Genomic DNA, 14,616 nt, shown 5'->3' with positions numbered 1-14,616 from the left:
AACTTAGCTATCGATAAATTAGACTGGAATAATCATTAATTGTGACGCTAACCGTTTAGTCTCTCAGTATGCTGAAATGTGGTTTTTCACGTTACTTGACTTGAATTTGAATTAAATTACTTAAAATAATTGAAGCAGCAAAGACGGACAGCAGCTGTTTCATTATGTATTATGTTATGGGTGTCTCCCTGGAAATTGACTGAATGATTAAACCTGCCCAGCAGACATACGCATCATGTAAAGTCGCTTACTTTTTCTGTGCGCTATAAACAATGTGGTAATTGCGAGTTCAGAATAATACAGTGTAAAATAAAGACCATCCCAGAATTAATTGATATTTTTTGTACTAACGTACTGTATACTGTACTAACACACGACTTCCGTGTCGTCACTACCGTAAAGTGAAACTTCCGGTCGATGCCGCATGGCTAGGCGGTGTTTTTACGACACTTGCCCTTGGTTATTGCAGTAGCATAATACTACGAAATAAACTGCTGCATCCTCAGCTATGTCTGCGTCAAAGACAACGGGAGGAAAAGCAATTGACATTTTAAGAAATCTTCCTCGAATAAGTCTAGCAAATCTCAGGCCAAACCCCGGAGCACGGAAAACTGTAAGTTTGCGAGAGTCTGCTACCTGCTGACCTCGGAAAGGTTCTTCAGATACCTGGAGCTACTGCTTTTTGGGGATTGATTAGAATAAATGTTCAGATGTTTAGATCGTTACATTAATTTGTTATGCATGGCTCTCTTTCATTGTTGATATAACGTGAACCCATACGTTTCAATGTATGGCTGAGATAGGTTTTGCTACCCTTTAGTAAGTAAATATTATATGAAGATAAAAAGACAATTTAATAAGTAGTAGGGAGGGGAATTTATCTTGCAATGACTGTTTTTGTAATCTAAGTTTATATTTTGTTACATTGTTTTTAGAGGGTGTGTATTGCCATAGCAGTACAATGTTAACTATATATTGAAACAATATATTTTGTTCATTTTTAACGTATTCTATTCAGATGTCCTTTTGGGTCGTATTTTACTTGGGCCTATCCCTGAGTATACATTTAATGAAAATAGATTTATTAATCTTTCATTAATTAGGGCTAAATCAGGCGGATCGATTGCCTTCAATAAGCACCGCATCTCTTTTTGGCATTGTGAAAACGCATGCTTCCAGCTGCTGTTGTGCATGAGCCGGAAATTGTAACATGTTAAGTTTTTTTTTTTGAACATAAAAGTGTAGCGTTCGATAAAAGCACATTTTGTAGGAAAGGCGGCGTGGAAGAGGCGCACACGGAGGAAACAAAAGCGGTCGCGGCCACAAGGGGGAGCGCCAGCGCGGAAATCGACCGCGCCTGGGCTTCGAGGGGGGACAGACGCCCTTTTACCTCGCTATCCCCAAATATGGATACAACGAAGGCCACAGGTACCTGAGCAAAAGCCTCTTTCTGTGACGTTAATAATCATTGGGTTTATTTTATTATTGCTTTAAATTAGTAGTTATTAGCAGGGTAAAGCCTCCCATCCTGCTTAATTTTATTTTCTAGTCTGAGACCACAATACCAGCCATTGAGCCTGAGAAGACTTCAGTACTTGATAGATCTGGGTAGAGTGGACACCTCCCAGCCCATCGACCTCACCCAGTTGGTAAACGGCAGAGGTGTGACTGTGCAGCCTCTGAAGAGGGACTATGGAGTCCATTTGGTGGAGGAGGTGAGGAGCTCTCTCTGTATATGCAGATATACGGTACTGTTCATAATGGGTATGTTTCACAGGTAATGTATGGTAATAGCTACAAAGATTAAAATATGCTTCTTTGCAGTTATTCTGCTATTTTAATATATAATCTGAATGTTGCATTGATGGATGTTGGATTATTAGTAATGAGCAATAATAAAGATGTCCTCTAGGTGGCAGTATTTAATCATACTTCAGTGATATCCAACCCTAGGTGGTCTGCTTGGCACTTTTCTTCCATTCCTCCTCTTCACTGCCTGGAATGGCTCTGACGTTGTCTTGTCATGTGAAAGCTTCTTCAGAAAATGTACTCTGTGTAATTTTTGCGTGTGGTTTCAGGGTGCTGACATCTTTTCGGCAAAGATCAACATCGAGGTCCAGAGGGCTACCGAGGGAGCGGTAGCGGCTATTGAGCGGAACGGGGGAGTCATTACAACGGGATTTTACGATTTCAGGAGTCTCAGTGAGTGTCCACTGGGTGCCTCAAGCAGCATGAATTCCCACGCTAATGTTGAAGCCTCGATGCTAACTTCCATTGAACTTGGTGTGTGTTCGTCGTTTCCATATTACAGCGATCCTCTGCAAGCCTGTGCCGTTTTTCCTGTCCGGCCAACCAATTCCCAAGAGGATGCTTCCCGGCGAAGACATGGTCAGATATTACACCGGAGCGGAAAACCGTGGCTACCTGTCCGATCCGGAGGAGGTGGAGAGGGCCAGGCAAGAACTGGCCCAGAAGTATGGCTACGTTCTGCCAGACATCTCCAAAGACGAGCTTTTCCACATGCTCTCCATGAGGAAGGACTGTCGGCAGATCTTCTTTGGACTCGCTCCCGGTTGGGTCGTCAACATGGCCGAACGGAAGATCCTCAAGCCGACAGACGAGAAGCTCCTCCGTTATTATGGCTCGTAGTGGAACTGGAGGCGTTAACGAGGATGATCGTGGGTTGTAATTACAGCACTGTAAACCACGTGTCCTGGAATCGCATTTCAGCTACTGCGTCGAACTGTTATTGCCAGCTGGAGGAAATGTTTTGCAGGTGTAGCCGTTATCCAGAATTAAGTTATGCAATTAAATTGATAAAGGTAACAATAATAAGTGGTAGGTTTGATGTGATTTGCAGCACTTTGGGATGGGAGGTGAGTTTTTGGTACAGGCAGTGGGGAGATGGACATTAGATCTGTGGCTTGTCTTTGATTTGGTCGTATCATGTGTTAGATATTTCCCATCGGCCCTGGCTGTGCTATTGAGCATCTTAGCCAAAGACAACTCGCTCCCTGTTTGGTCGCCACAGAGACGGAAGGAACAGGACTCACCGCAGGTGAAAGGGAAGTGAGGCAAGGCGAGTGATCCCGACTGAAAACAGGAAACAGATGCCTTATGGGGGGCTCCACGCGTCTGAGCCATCAGGGGGAGAACGTGGGATTAGTCATTAGCAGCTGCGTCCTGGCTGGGGTTTTGGGTTCAGTCAGGGGCCCAGGAACGCCAGCCTGCCAGATTACCCCGTGAAATCCGGATCAGATACCAGGCATTTTTTATTTCTCTGAGCACAATGATAAAAGAATGCTAGGAATGTTCAGTGTTGGCACTTGGGGAGGCGGGAGAGGAGCCATACTTGCTGTTTTGAGAGAGATTGTCAGACCATTCTTGGAATTCCATACTGCGTCCCGACTGGATAAGGTCTGATGTTGGATAAATGCCGTAAATTTCTTGAATGGGCCGAAACTCTAGATTGACCTATCTCTTACTTTTTTCATTCTCAAGGTTACATGTTCCCCCATAATCATCTTTTGAAAACAGTGTTTACCTAATGCTGTGGACATGTTTGCTTGTCAAGCCACCATTTAACCTGCAACTTTGTTGTGGGGCAAGTGGAAAATAAAAGAACATAAATGTGCCGTGTCTGTGTTTCTGTGTGTTAAGGCCGGATTAAAAGCATCTCAGACCAGGAGGACTTCCCTAAGTAAATGTCTGTCAGCCATTATACACAAAGAAACAAACAAATAGCTATTTGTAGATTGCTTTTAACCTGGGTGAGTAATTAAGGTAGTGATTATCTGATATTCACTGTTATTCCCAACAATAACTTGCCATTTATTACATTCTGTATGACATTAATTGCACAGGGCGTAGATTATTTCTATTATATTCATTTTCTCAAGGGTTTTCCTTAAATGTTAAATGGATAATATGTTTGAGCTGCACTACAGGTCAGCCTGCTCCCGATAAAAGGAATGTGTTGAAATGTTACTTGCAAAACCTACACATGCAATTACCCCTGTTTAAGGGTAGAATGAAGCACTCAGAAAATGAATTGTATGCTTCTCCTGCGCTGTGTGTGTGTATATATATATATATATATATATATATATATATATATATATATATATATATATATATATATATATATATGAAATGGGGTATGCTTATACTTGGCGCGCTTGCTATTAATAGAGCAGTATTTAACGACAGTATTGTTTACAGAGATGTGGCCGTAGAAATGAAGTTTGTACGACGGGGACCTTTATCAAAGGAAGCATATGTTGGTGTGTGCGCTGGCTGCAGTCATTGTGTAAACTGGTACACGTAGTTCTCACTGCCACCGTCTTCCTGATTTCACAGTGATTTTACTCACAGCGACCCCTACAGGATAGTCAGTGCAAATGCCAAAATACGGAACTCAATTCATTTACCTTCGTAATTAGATGTCAATTCAAGTGGGCTTTATTTTCATGCCATCCTTTCACTGGTTTAGAGCGGCATGGAAGAGAACCCCCCCCCCCCCCCCCCAGGACCATGGGTAACTTACCAGCAGCAAGTGGCGAGGGGAGGGTTTGCACGGTACTTAAAGTGTACAAAACACAGGACAGTGCAAAACGGGGGCTGGACACAGGGGTTTATATACATAGTGCATTATGTACAGAACCTGGCCATACCTATTTAAAATCATTTGTTTTTCCAACAAGATAATGACCCTAAGTGCACCTTTGAGGTGATGTAAGTACTGTATCATCTTGTGAACAAGGAAAGAGATGGAGTGCTGTGACAGATGACCTGGCCCCCACAACCCCCCCAAACCTAAACCCTATAGAGCTGCTTTGGCATGCGTTGCATTGGAGAATAAGAGCAAGGTAGCCGACTTGGGTACAGAACTTGTGGAAACTCCTTCAGGACTATTGGAGAAGCATCTCAGGTGGTTATGTCTGGAAGCTGGTGAAAAGAGCGCCAAGAGTCTGCAGCGCTGTCATCAGAGCGAGACGGGGCTGTTCTGAAGAGGCTACAATCTGAGACAATGTTGAGATATTGAACACTTCTCTTGCTTGTTACAGTATTAGATATGTATTATTTCATTACCTTGTGGCCTTTTACTATAAGGTGAATAACAGCTAAAAGAGTGACATGCATTAAAAGACGTGTGTCCCGACTTTTGCCTGGTACTGTATATAAACACGGAGTAATACAGCAGCAGAAATGGTGGAACAAACATTGTCTATTCAATACCAATAAACAACAAAAAAAAGTCAAAATGACCATGCATTATTATAATGACCAGGGTATTATTATAATGTATATATTTTGACTTTTAAATGATTTTACTTAACAGAGTTAACTTTACTTTTAAATAGTTATAAAAATGCATAACTGTAAATGAAAAAAAAACTGCAAAAACAGACGGTAATTATTATTGTTTATTTAACATACGTTCCCTTAAGGCCATGCATTGCAAATTCTTTTGGATCTTTGTTTCCTCTTGGTCATCAATGTCCCCTAAACCTGGGGAGATGGCTCAAATATATCATTCACAGTTGGGGTTTTCCAGACTTATCCGTTACTTCTGCATCTGCTCTGGGGTGTCAGCGTGTCACTGTGTGTTTGGTAGGTCTCTACAAGCGATTGTTTTCACCAGGTTATTTATGGAAGTTCAGAGGTTAAAACAGCAGTCCTGCGTGACCTCGTAAGATCGAGTGTCTCAGGCTCCGCTGTGAACCTGCACACTGGTAGCTGCTATTTATTTACATGCCAGCCCCTGGCGGGAGAACCAGCTCGAAACCTTTTAGCGTTTACGCTTTAAATAAATCAAACCACAGGAAAGAAACTACTGGATTATTGTTTATGAGAGAGTGGGTGTCCTTATCTACAAAGAAACAGGGGCCCTTTTGTATCTGGATAAGGTCTTGAACTGTTGGAACAGAGATGAAGAAGGAACACATGCATTTAGATGTTTTCAGAGGAGTGTGGAATTAATTTCTTCCCCAGAAAAGAAAAAAAAACTATAAAAGAGAACATTTTTCTTCGAATGAGTAGGGAAGTTTAATTATATAATCCAGCCTAGGTCAGGGTGACAGACTTTCTTATTTCGTCAGCAGAGGCCGGCAGCAATGATCTGAAAGACTTTATAAGCCTCACAACAAACACAATGTGTTCGGAATAATTTGATGTATTTGTCTGGACACTTCACACTATCTAATCTAATATAGAATGATGCCGGAAAGGCCAGATTGAATAATTTTTGCGTGATTCCCTTTCAGACGACGGCAGCAATTCCACGGTGTCTCGCAGGTTTTTAATGCTGCAGACTGATTCCAGTTAATAATTAAAACGCAATTACTGGACATTTCCCACCCGTCTAAGGAAAGCGACAAGAAAAAGAGCCAGATCTTCCATCAGTTCTTCCTGGGTGTTTTCATCAGCTGAAAGATAAATCAGGGCTTGAGGTGGATTGGAATAGAATGGAGTGTGTGTGTGTGTGTGGGGGGGGGGGGGGGGGGGGGGAGCTACCCGCTGTGTCAATACAGTACCTCATCAAAGCTGAACACCAAATACAGATTAGAGCTCCATTATGACCCAAGAGCAGAATACAAGCTACTATTTGCAAATAATGGGACTGAATGTTGATGTGCCTTTGGTCTGATTAATCCCTTCATTGGTGGGGGGGGGCATTAATTCTCTAAACAAAGTAAGTGTTTAAAGAGAAGTGAGTGCATTAAATCCTCAACACTGGGGTATAAAGGGTGTCAGAAGTAAACTTGGAAATGGGGGGGCGGGGTGCAGTCCACATTGGAGGAGTTCAGAGGTTCCGTCTGGGGTCCTGAGTCTGTTGGTTAAGGGCGGAGGTTATGTGCCTGTCAGGTGTCTGTCGTTTTCTGTCCCGGCTCATGCTGTGAAGGCCCAGGAGTGGGCAGGGCACAAGCAGGCTGACAGCCTACCTACACAAGGAGTTGGGGGCTTCATTGTGTCCCGCTAATGAGCCCCCGTTAAGCAGACCCCATGCTGAGGGGCTTGTAATCCTCTCAGCCGCCGATCAGAGCCCTAGGAGACCACACCTGTAGGGGGAGTGGGGAAGGGGGGGGGCTGGGTGAGCCCCCCTCCCCATACACACACACACCTGATTAGGGAGGGATGTCGAATTGAATGGAGTCTGGTTAGAGACTGAGATGTCGTCCGTGGCCTGCTGGGCCAATACAATCACACCATTTCTGGCGAGCAGGAGAGGCCCTCAATATGTTCACACGTCAACCCCGGAGGACAATGCAGCTGTCTGGATTACCGCCTGACCAAAAAAAAAAAATACTGACGAACCACTGTGTGGATGTCAGATAAACTCAAATGGGACACATGTGGGATCTACATAGCAAACGTTATTTTGCACACAGTGAGGAGCACAGCTTGATCAGCTGACCTCCATCTCAGACAGGGAATCCTGCAACATAATGTGTAAGAGTATGAATAATGACACTTTGTGGTGGTTCAGTTTTCAAACATAACGTCACAATTTTGTTCTTACTTGTGTTGCTGGTTGGTTATTGCTCTATGACAACACGTATGTTATTTTTGACATCCACTTCGTTTTACTTTTACGTGACCGATTACACCTGAAAATATTTCTAGTACACAGGCTGTACATGACAAATAAAGGTAATTCAGATTCTGATTTCCACTGTTAATAACAATTACCTGGTAGAAATGACATGTTTGGGCACAGAACAGTCCATGTGAATCTAATCCATTAATATTTCATTTTTTTCTTTTTTGCAAAAAGTCACTCCATCCCAAGAAAAAAATGACCAGTTATTTTCCCGCAGATCTGCAGATTACAGATTTTATCCTCTTCATCCAGAAAGGAGAGCAGTCCAGTATATCCAACCCAGCAGAAATATCCATCCCCTGGGCAAGTGAAGTCTCTTGGTCCCCTTGGTCCTGTGGTGTCCCACAGACTGCAGGTACAACATGGAGAGCAAGAGAGCCATCTAATATATCCCCAGTCCAATACAATGGCACATTGTGACTTGAAGACTTCTGAAAACAATCCCTATTTAGGACACATAATGGGCATTCAGAAGAGGGATATGCTCTCCGTTTGGACTTTCATTGAAATGCTTGCGTCACTGAACAATACAAACCAATACTTAAACATTTCAGAGATTAGGCAACTAGGTGACTTTTTTTTCTACGTAGCCTAATCTGCGAGCAAACCATTAAATTAAATTACATTTTAAAAACGAAATATTTTAAATAAATCGTATGTGCAGAATCATGCATGGTCAAATTGAATCGTACTAAATTCCAAATGAATGGATGGATCTATTCTTTAATATACTTAGGCCTACTGAGTTATTTTTATGCCCCGTCTAATACAAACCACTCAATATGAATACGCCATAGCAGAATGATACGTCTTCGATAGTTTGTTAATTCACAAAAAACTCAACCGAAACTAACATTATTGTATTCATGCTGTGTTGTTCAAGCTAATTAATTAACCCCATTAACACGTTTAACGTGGCTGCAAATTTAGCGTGTGTTTAATGTGGTGATGTGGATTCCAGCCCTTAATTCTAACAGCATGTGAAGCTATTCATTTAGAACTCAATTTATATGATGAATATCGCTTTAATGTGTCTGTGTCAAAAAAACAAATGACAGGCCATCTTCTCATAGAGCCATTAAAATCGGGAAAGTTTTTAACAAGATCCTCATAGTCAATCACTCCGTATTTAAAAAGCAGCTGTTTTGATATGATTCGAAACAAAACGGCGGTAATGGGTTTTCGATGCTTAATCACATGCACTACCATTTCATCTAAATGTTCTATAATAAGCTCACAATAGCCTATTTAGGCTATCTAAAATATGATCTTGTTTTATTTTCAATTAAGGTCACATAAAACAGGCCAAATAAAAAGCATGAAAATCCGAAAAATCATGTTAATTCTAAACCAAAATGGGGATTGATCTGTTTTGAGGAACGTGTCTGTGGTCTCATTGCTGTAGCTAAATATGCTTAGTGCTTAATGGACATTAAACACCATTCAACATTTTCGACAAAATACCGTTTCACCGTCTTATTCGCTTTAAACGACAAAACAAACGTCCACAGAGTAAGTTCATGCAAGAATGCAATCGTCATTTTCTTTTTCCCTTTATGCGTTTTGTATAAAATAAGATCATTCAATTCGATTATCTTAGTTTCACATCATTAGGATGTCAAATAAACATGCGTAATCCCATTGATTAATTATGCCTGTGCTATGACACGTCTTGCAGGACGTTTTGCGCATGTTTCCTCCCCATAGGAGACGCTTGGACCCGTTTCGCCACTTTGATGAAGGATAACTTTCAAAAAGGGGGTAAAAACCTCCTCTGATCACTCCGTTATTTAATTAACCGGAGTCCGATTTTGAAGTGATCTGTCTGTTTGGGGCGGGTGTGAACGATTTGCTCAATGGATTTTGTGAATAGTGAGGCCCTAAAGTCATACTTGGAGAGGGGTCGTCTGCCACGAAGCAGGTGCAGGCCAATATGCACCGCGATGCCCCCCCCAGGGCGTGTGTATTGAGGCCGGTTTTGCGGTCTTCATATCGGCGCTGAACTTAGTCTCTCCGCTAAACTCAAGGCGAATCAAAACTGTGCCGCAGTTTCAAAATAGAGAGAAAAGAAATAGCTATTATCCGAGGTTTTAAAAACGGCTTTACAGAGACCATGACAACGTTAACGCACGGGACAATAATGCATAATAACATTTACATTTCCCGTAACAGATATATAAATATATAAGCCCATACTTGCATGTGTTTTTTTCAAAACCACCAGAAAGAAGTGTATCTGTCAGCAAAATATTGTAAATTCAATATCTGTAGTTTGAGCACTTGAAAGTAACTTTAAACCAAAGGAAATACAGACTAGTAAACAGACCATTTGCAAACACACCAGCGTATTTTTATAATTAGGCGTAATATATCTTGACATTTTAATTGATTTTAACTTATATTATTAATGATTTTTATTAATCCTTTTCCGGACTGCATTTGTATTTTTCCTTGCAATTTGTGGACGTTATTGTGCAATAATAATCCACAAAATATTCACAAATCCGTTAATTCTGTGAATAGGCTATGTAAAGATTTTTGTTAGGCCCTATATAAATTTGTTGACATTAGCATATTGCTGTACATACAGTAATTTACATGAGCTCGGGTAGCAGAGGAGGACCTGGGGTTAACTTTAATTCGGTTGTTCAGATTGATGTTTCCTGCCACTGTTTTGTTTTTTTTTTAAAAACAAATGCCAGTGTCAAAAATACAATTGCGCTTCACGAACATCAAAACCTTTGCACAAATTTATAAACCCATAACTACGGTACTGATCTGCCCGCGCAATGGAAACAACGTGTTTTTTAAGAATACACATTTAGCCCCGCAATAGCGCGCGGTTAATCCGCACTAGCGGAATCCCCTAAGAGCCAAAGGGTTTCCTTCCTGACCCTTTGGAGTTCCTGCAGGAATCTTATCACTCCGAAAAACCTTACACGGCTTCGGTCACAATGTCTAAAGGGTTTGTTTTTAAAAAATTAAAACTAGGGGAAGAGGAGGGGAGGAGGTCGGCCGTATCATATCTCCGAAAAAAATGACGAAATGGTTGAAATTAATGTAGGCGCGTACATGTGTCTATTTACTATATTCTGTGGCTATCCCAGTAACTTTATTCTAATGCAGAATGCTGCGTACTTATCATGTAATCTTTATCTGGAAACGATATCTTCTTAAAATGTTAACTTCTGACGTCTTGAGATATACTTTTTGTACCAAATAAATATTTGTAAGTCCACCGTTGGAATGGCGCAGTAAAAAAAACAGGAAGAAAAAACTCCCTTCATCATGTTTGCTGAGATGTGTTTTAACAGATTGAGCGAAGCTTGATAAAGTCCGACAACACCTGACTTGTGACCTGTGATTTTTTTTATATTAATGAATAACCTGTTCTACCAGGTGCTTTGATCTCCGGAGACGCCGGAGTCCTCTTTGTTTCTATTGATTTCTGTTATTTGTACTGAGCAGGTCGCTTATGTTCCCGATGTGATTTCGGGGAGATCGAAACAGAGATAGCTTCACGGCAAAATGGGACCTTGCGGATAAACATTTTGACCTGAAGGCGTGCATGGTGTGAATAAAAATAGGCCTACATAAAAATTGGTTAAATCAAAAATGCAAACTCGTTGCAGAGATGGGAAAGAAGGAAATAAAATGATTGCGACCGAATTGCTGTAATTAGCTCTTAATATTACTGCCAGTTTATTACAATTTTTCATTTTAGTACAGTAATATGAAAAGTGAATTATTTCGATCACTTTGTTATCTAACATAAAAACTGAACTGAGATCTAAGGCATTTATAAATAACTTATTCTCAATTTGAGTGTTTCATTTTGATGTAATAATTGTGCAACTTCTTGAGACGAAAACGAAACACGATCGATCTTTTTTGTATTGTATATTATTTTATGCAATTCCACTTTTTGTCTCAGTAACACGGTCACTGTTTTATTTAGTCTACATGAATTATTTCCTGGAGCAGTGCATTGAAAGCACCGCGTACTGTACTAATTTACAACACCCTTACTGTTTGCATCTGGCAGCTGAATGAACTTTTAAAAACATCCTTTGTAAAATATATTGAGAAAATCCTATATGCTCAACAATACAGGGCGGTACTAGATCTGACAATTTTGCTAAATCGTTTCCGTTGGGCATCGTTAATATCAGAGAAATATTGCCCTCATTTTACCGTTCATTTGTAGGCTAACCAAGCACACAAAGCATACCGAGGCACAGATATTGAATCTCAAACGGAAAACCAAAAATGACATATTTGTATTATACATAGGAAATGTCAACTTAACCTTTTTAAGAGTGTTATGTAAGCAACCATTGTAATCTTACCTCCAAAAGGTAGCCTACAACAGCAGAGACTCTCGTCTTTTAAACACGTAGTTGTACAACGTAAAATACAACGTCGCGGTTTAGATAATAAATATATATGGTTTCCATCAACTTTATCATTGGGAAAGATGAAGTACAACAAGTCGGGCTTAGGAAAATAGGTGATTTAATCACTGGAACAAAACGTGTTATTTTAGATGCATTGATTTTATTGCGGGACGTATTGAGAGTAAATGGACGCTCAGTGCACAGTGGATTAAAGACACACGTAACGTGGACGGATGGCGGTGGCGGGGGATGGGGGGGGGGGGGGGGGTAATAATTATCAGCGGTGGGACAACGCTTAATTTTCACACCTTTAAATCCACTCCTACTTGTTTCCCATTGGTTAACGTGATGCTTAAAATCAGACTTCATCTGTACCGGCCTGCTACTGATCCTCAGGGAATTAAAGGTCGGCCGACACCCCTCCCTCAGCCATGTATTTTGATAGAGTTCTCCCCACCTTTGACCTCAGCGCGTCTAACCCGACCTTATCAAGCGATCGCGGGCAATGCCTGGAACTTAGGATGGAGACAAAGTCTCCCAGCAACGGGTCCTGCAGCCCCATCTCAATGGACTCCGAGTCCAACTGCTCCAGCCCGGACGGCAAACCCGAGCCGGAACCGCGGGTTCGGCGCCCCTTGAACGCCTTCATCATTTGGACCAAGGAAGAGCGGAGACGTTTGGCACAGCTGAACCCAGACCTGGAAAACACCGATCTGAGCAAAATTCTCGGTAAGTTGCGTGATTTAAAATAAAGTTTAGCATAAATTTAATGATATGCAATCCGCAATTAATACTATAAATACTGTGCTGCTTTTTATGGTGAATCAGAGATGTAGGGAAATCGTTGATAATAATGTAGTTTATTATTATGCTTTAAATACTATTGAATTTGGGGTACTGAGCAAGGAGCTGGAGTTTAAACCTGTGTTTTTGTCCCCCCCCTGCAGGCCGAACCTGGAAGGGTATGTCTCTGGTGGAGAAGAGGCCGTACATGCAGGAGGCAGAGCGGCTGCGGGTCCAGCACACCATCGACCACCCCAACTACAAATACCGGCCCCGGCGGAGGAAGCAGGCTAAAAAGGGCAGCAGGGCGGCACCACCTGAAGGTGCCCAGCCAGCCCCCCTGCACTGCGACGGCTTCATCTCGGGTCCCTGTGACCTGAGCTACCTGATCCAGACTCAGTACCATCAGCGGATGGCCCAGTGTGCACCAAACTACTCCACGGAGGCCCAGCTGCTCTACGCCCCCCCGGCGCAGCTCTCCTCCCCTCCCCCGCCTTACCCTTCTGCCCCTGCGCCGCCCCCTTGTGGCGAGCAGGGCGAGTGGCAGTCCTGTGGCTGTCACCTGTGTGCAGGCACCCCATCTCTGGAGTTTTACCTCGAGCAGGTCCGGGTGGACCTGCTGCAGGATCTGGACGCCAGCGAATTTGAACAGTACCTCAGCCCGGCTGCATGTGGACCGGAACCGATGGATGCAAGTTATTACACCCAGAACAGTCTTCGAGAGTTTGGCCTGTTGTCATAATGAAATCTGAAATGATTAATTCCTTTTTTTTTACACATAGTTTTGTTATTTATTTAATTTATTGGAGTTACCAAAAATGCCAAAACAAATAAATAAACCTAACAAATGCCATTTTTGTCTTTCTGATTGTCTTTTTACATTTTTTTTAAATGACTCTATAGGTGCCTGGTTAATTTATTTGGTGTACATTAATTCTGTGTTACATTTTCATAAATAACGTTGTGACCCTATTCTGGATATTCAATGGGTTTTTTGAGGCTGATTTCTATGTTTGTTAGCTAACTATATCTTATTCTGCTGTCTACAGTTTTCTCTGTTAGTCTGCTGCATGTAATTTGGCCGTCTGAGGTTCTCCTAGTGCTCTTGGGTTGGTGTCATAGTTAATGAAGTCTTACAAATAAGTAATTTGTGGGTAATTGGTACAGTTTGTTCTTCAGAGACACATGAATAGGCCTTTCGAGTTCCTCTCCCATGGGATTTTCAGGATCACTCAGTAGTGCTTTCGAATGAATGCAAATGTTTATTGGCAACATTTACGATCTGTGGGGGGAGCGTTGTTGACATAATTTCCCACCTATTTGGCTTTGCTTGGGATATTGTTTTGTTTGAGCGGGAACTGTCTCTCTCTTGAGCCAAACTTTCCTCTACTTCCTGTTTCGGTTGAAACGTCCTGCAAATTCTCTAAAAATACGACAAATATTGAAGTATCTGCCCACCTTGCAATCTTGGGGTGGAGTCCCAGCCTCCTAATGAAATATTATTTTCCTGTTGTGGTTGCTCAGGGTCGCAGTATATCGAGGGCTGCAGCGAGCCCAGCGGATACAGGACCGCTTCACTGGGCCAGGTGACGACGGCTCACATTAAACAAATTAAAGCCGGGGTATTTATACATCAACAGACAGCCCAAACAGGGTGCCGTCACTCATCCAGCAGCCCATCTGAGTGCTCACTCTAGAGCCTGTTAATGAGAAGCTTGTCGGGAACTAATGGAATAACGAGGTAGTGGCTGGCTAATTGTGGGAGGCGAGACTTGGACTGGAGCACTGTCCCTCAGGATGGTCTGTGATTGAGGGGATGTGTCAACAGTGACA

The 14,616-nt window shown here is 42.0% G+C and overlaps 2 protein-coding genes across 2 annotated transcripts; both read left to right on the top strand.

Annotated features, from left to right (window-relative positions):
• Window positions 1-62: 62 nt before the first annotated feature.
• On the top strand, window positions 63-3,635 carry mrpl15 (mitochondrial ribosomal protein L15). Its single transcript, XM_023838893.2, has 5 exons — window positions 63-613; window positions 1,271-1,428; window positions 1,550-1,715; window positions 2,079-2,202; window positions 2,312-3,635. Exons 1-5 carry the CDS (start codon window positions 509-511, stop codon window positions 2,647-2,649), a joined length of 891 nt encoding a protein of 296 aa, XP_023694661.2. The 5' UTR covers window positions 63-508; the 3' UTR covers window positions 2,650-3,635.
• Window positions 3,636-12,400: 8,765 nt separating this feature from the next.
• Window positions 12,401-13,619, top strand: sox32 (SRY-box transcription factor 32). The gene is made up of 2 exons (XM_023838895.2): window positions 12,401-12,729; window positions 12,948-13,619. Exons 1-2 carry the CDS (start codon window positions 12,432-12,434, stop codon window positions 13,523-13,525), a joined length of 876 nt encoding a protein of 291 aa, XP_023694663.2. The 5' UTR covers window positions 12,401-12,431; the 3' UTR covers window positions 13,526-13,619.
• The last annotated feature ends 997 nt before the right edge of the window (window positions 13,620-14,616 follow it).

This window comes from Paramormyrops kingsleyae, chromosome 4, assembly GCF_048594095.1.
Source record: "Paramormyrops kingsleyae isolate MSU_618 chromosome 4, PKINGS_0.4, whole genome shotgun sequence".
In the NCBI taxonomy this organism is placed as follows: Eukaryota; Metazoa; Chordata; class Actinopteri; order Osteoglossiformes; family Mormyridae; genus Paramormyrops; species Paramormyrops kingsleyae.
Note: the sequence above shows the minus strand (reverse complement) of the source record. Positions and strands in the feature narration are given on the sequence as shown.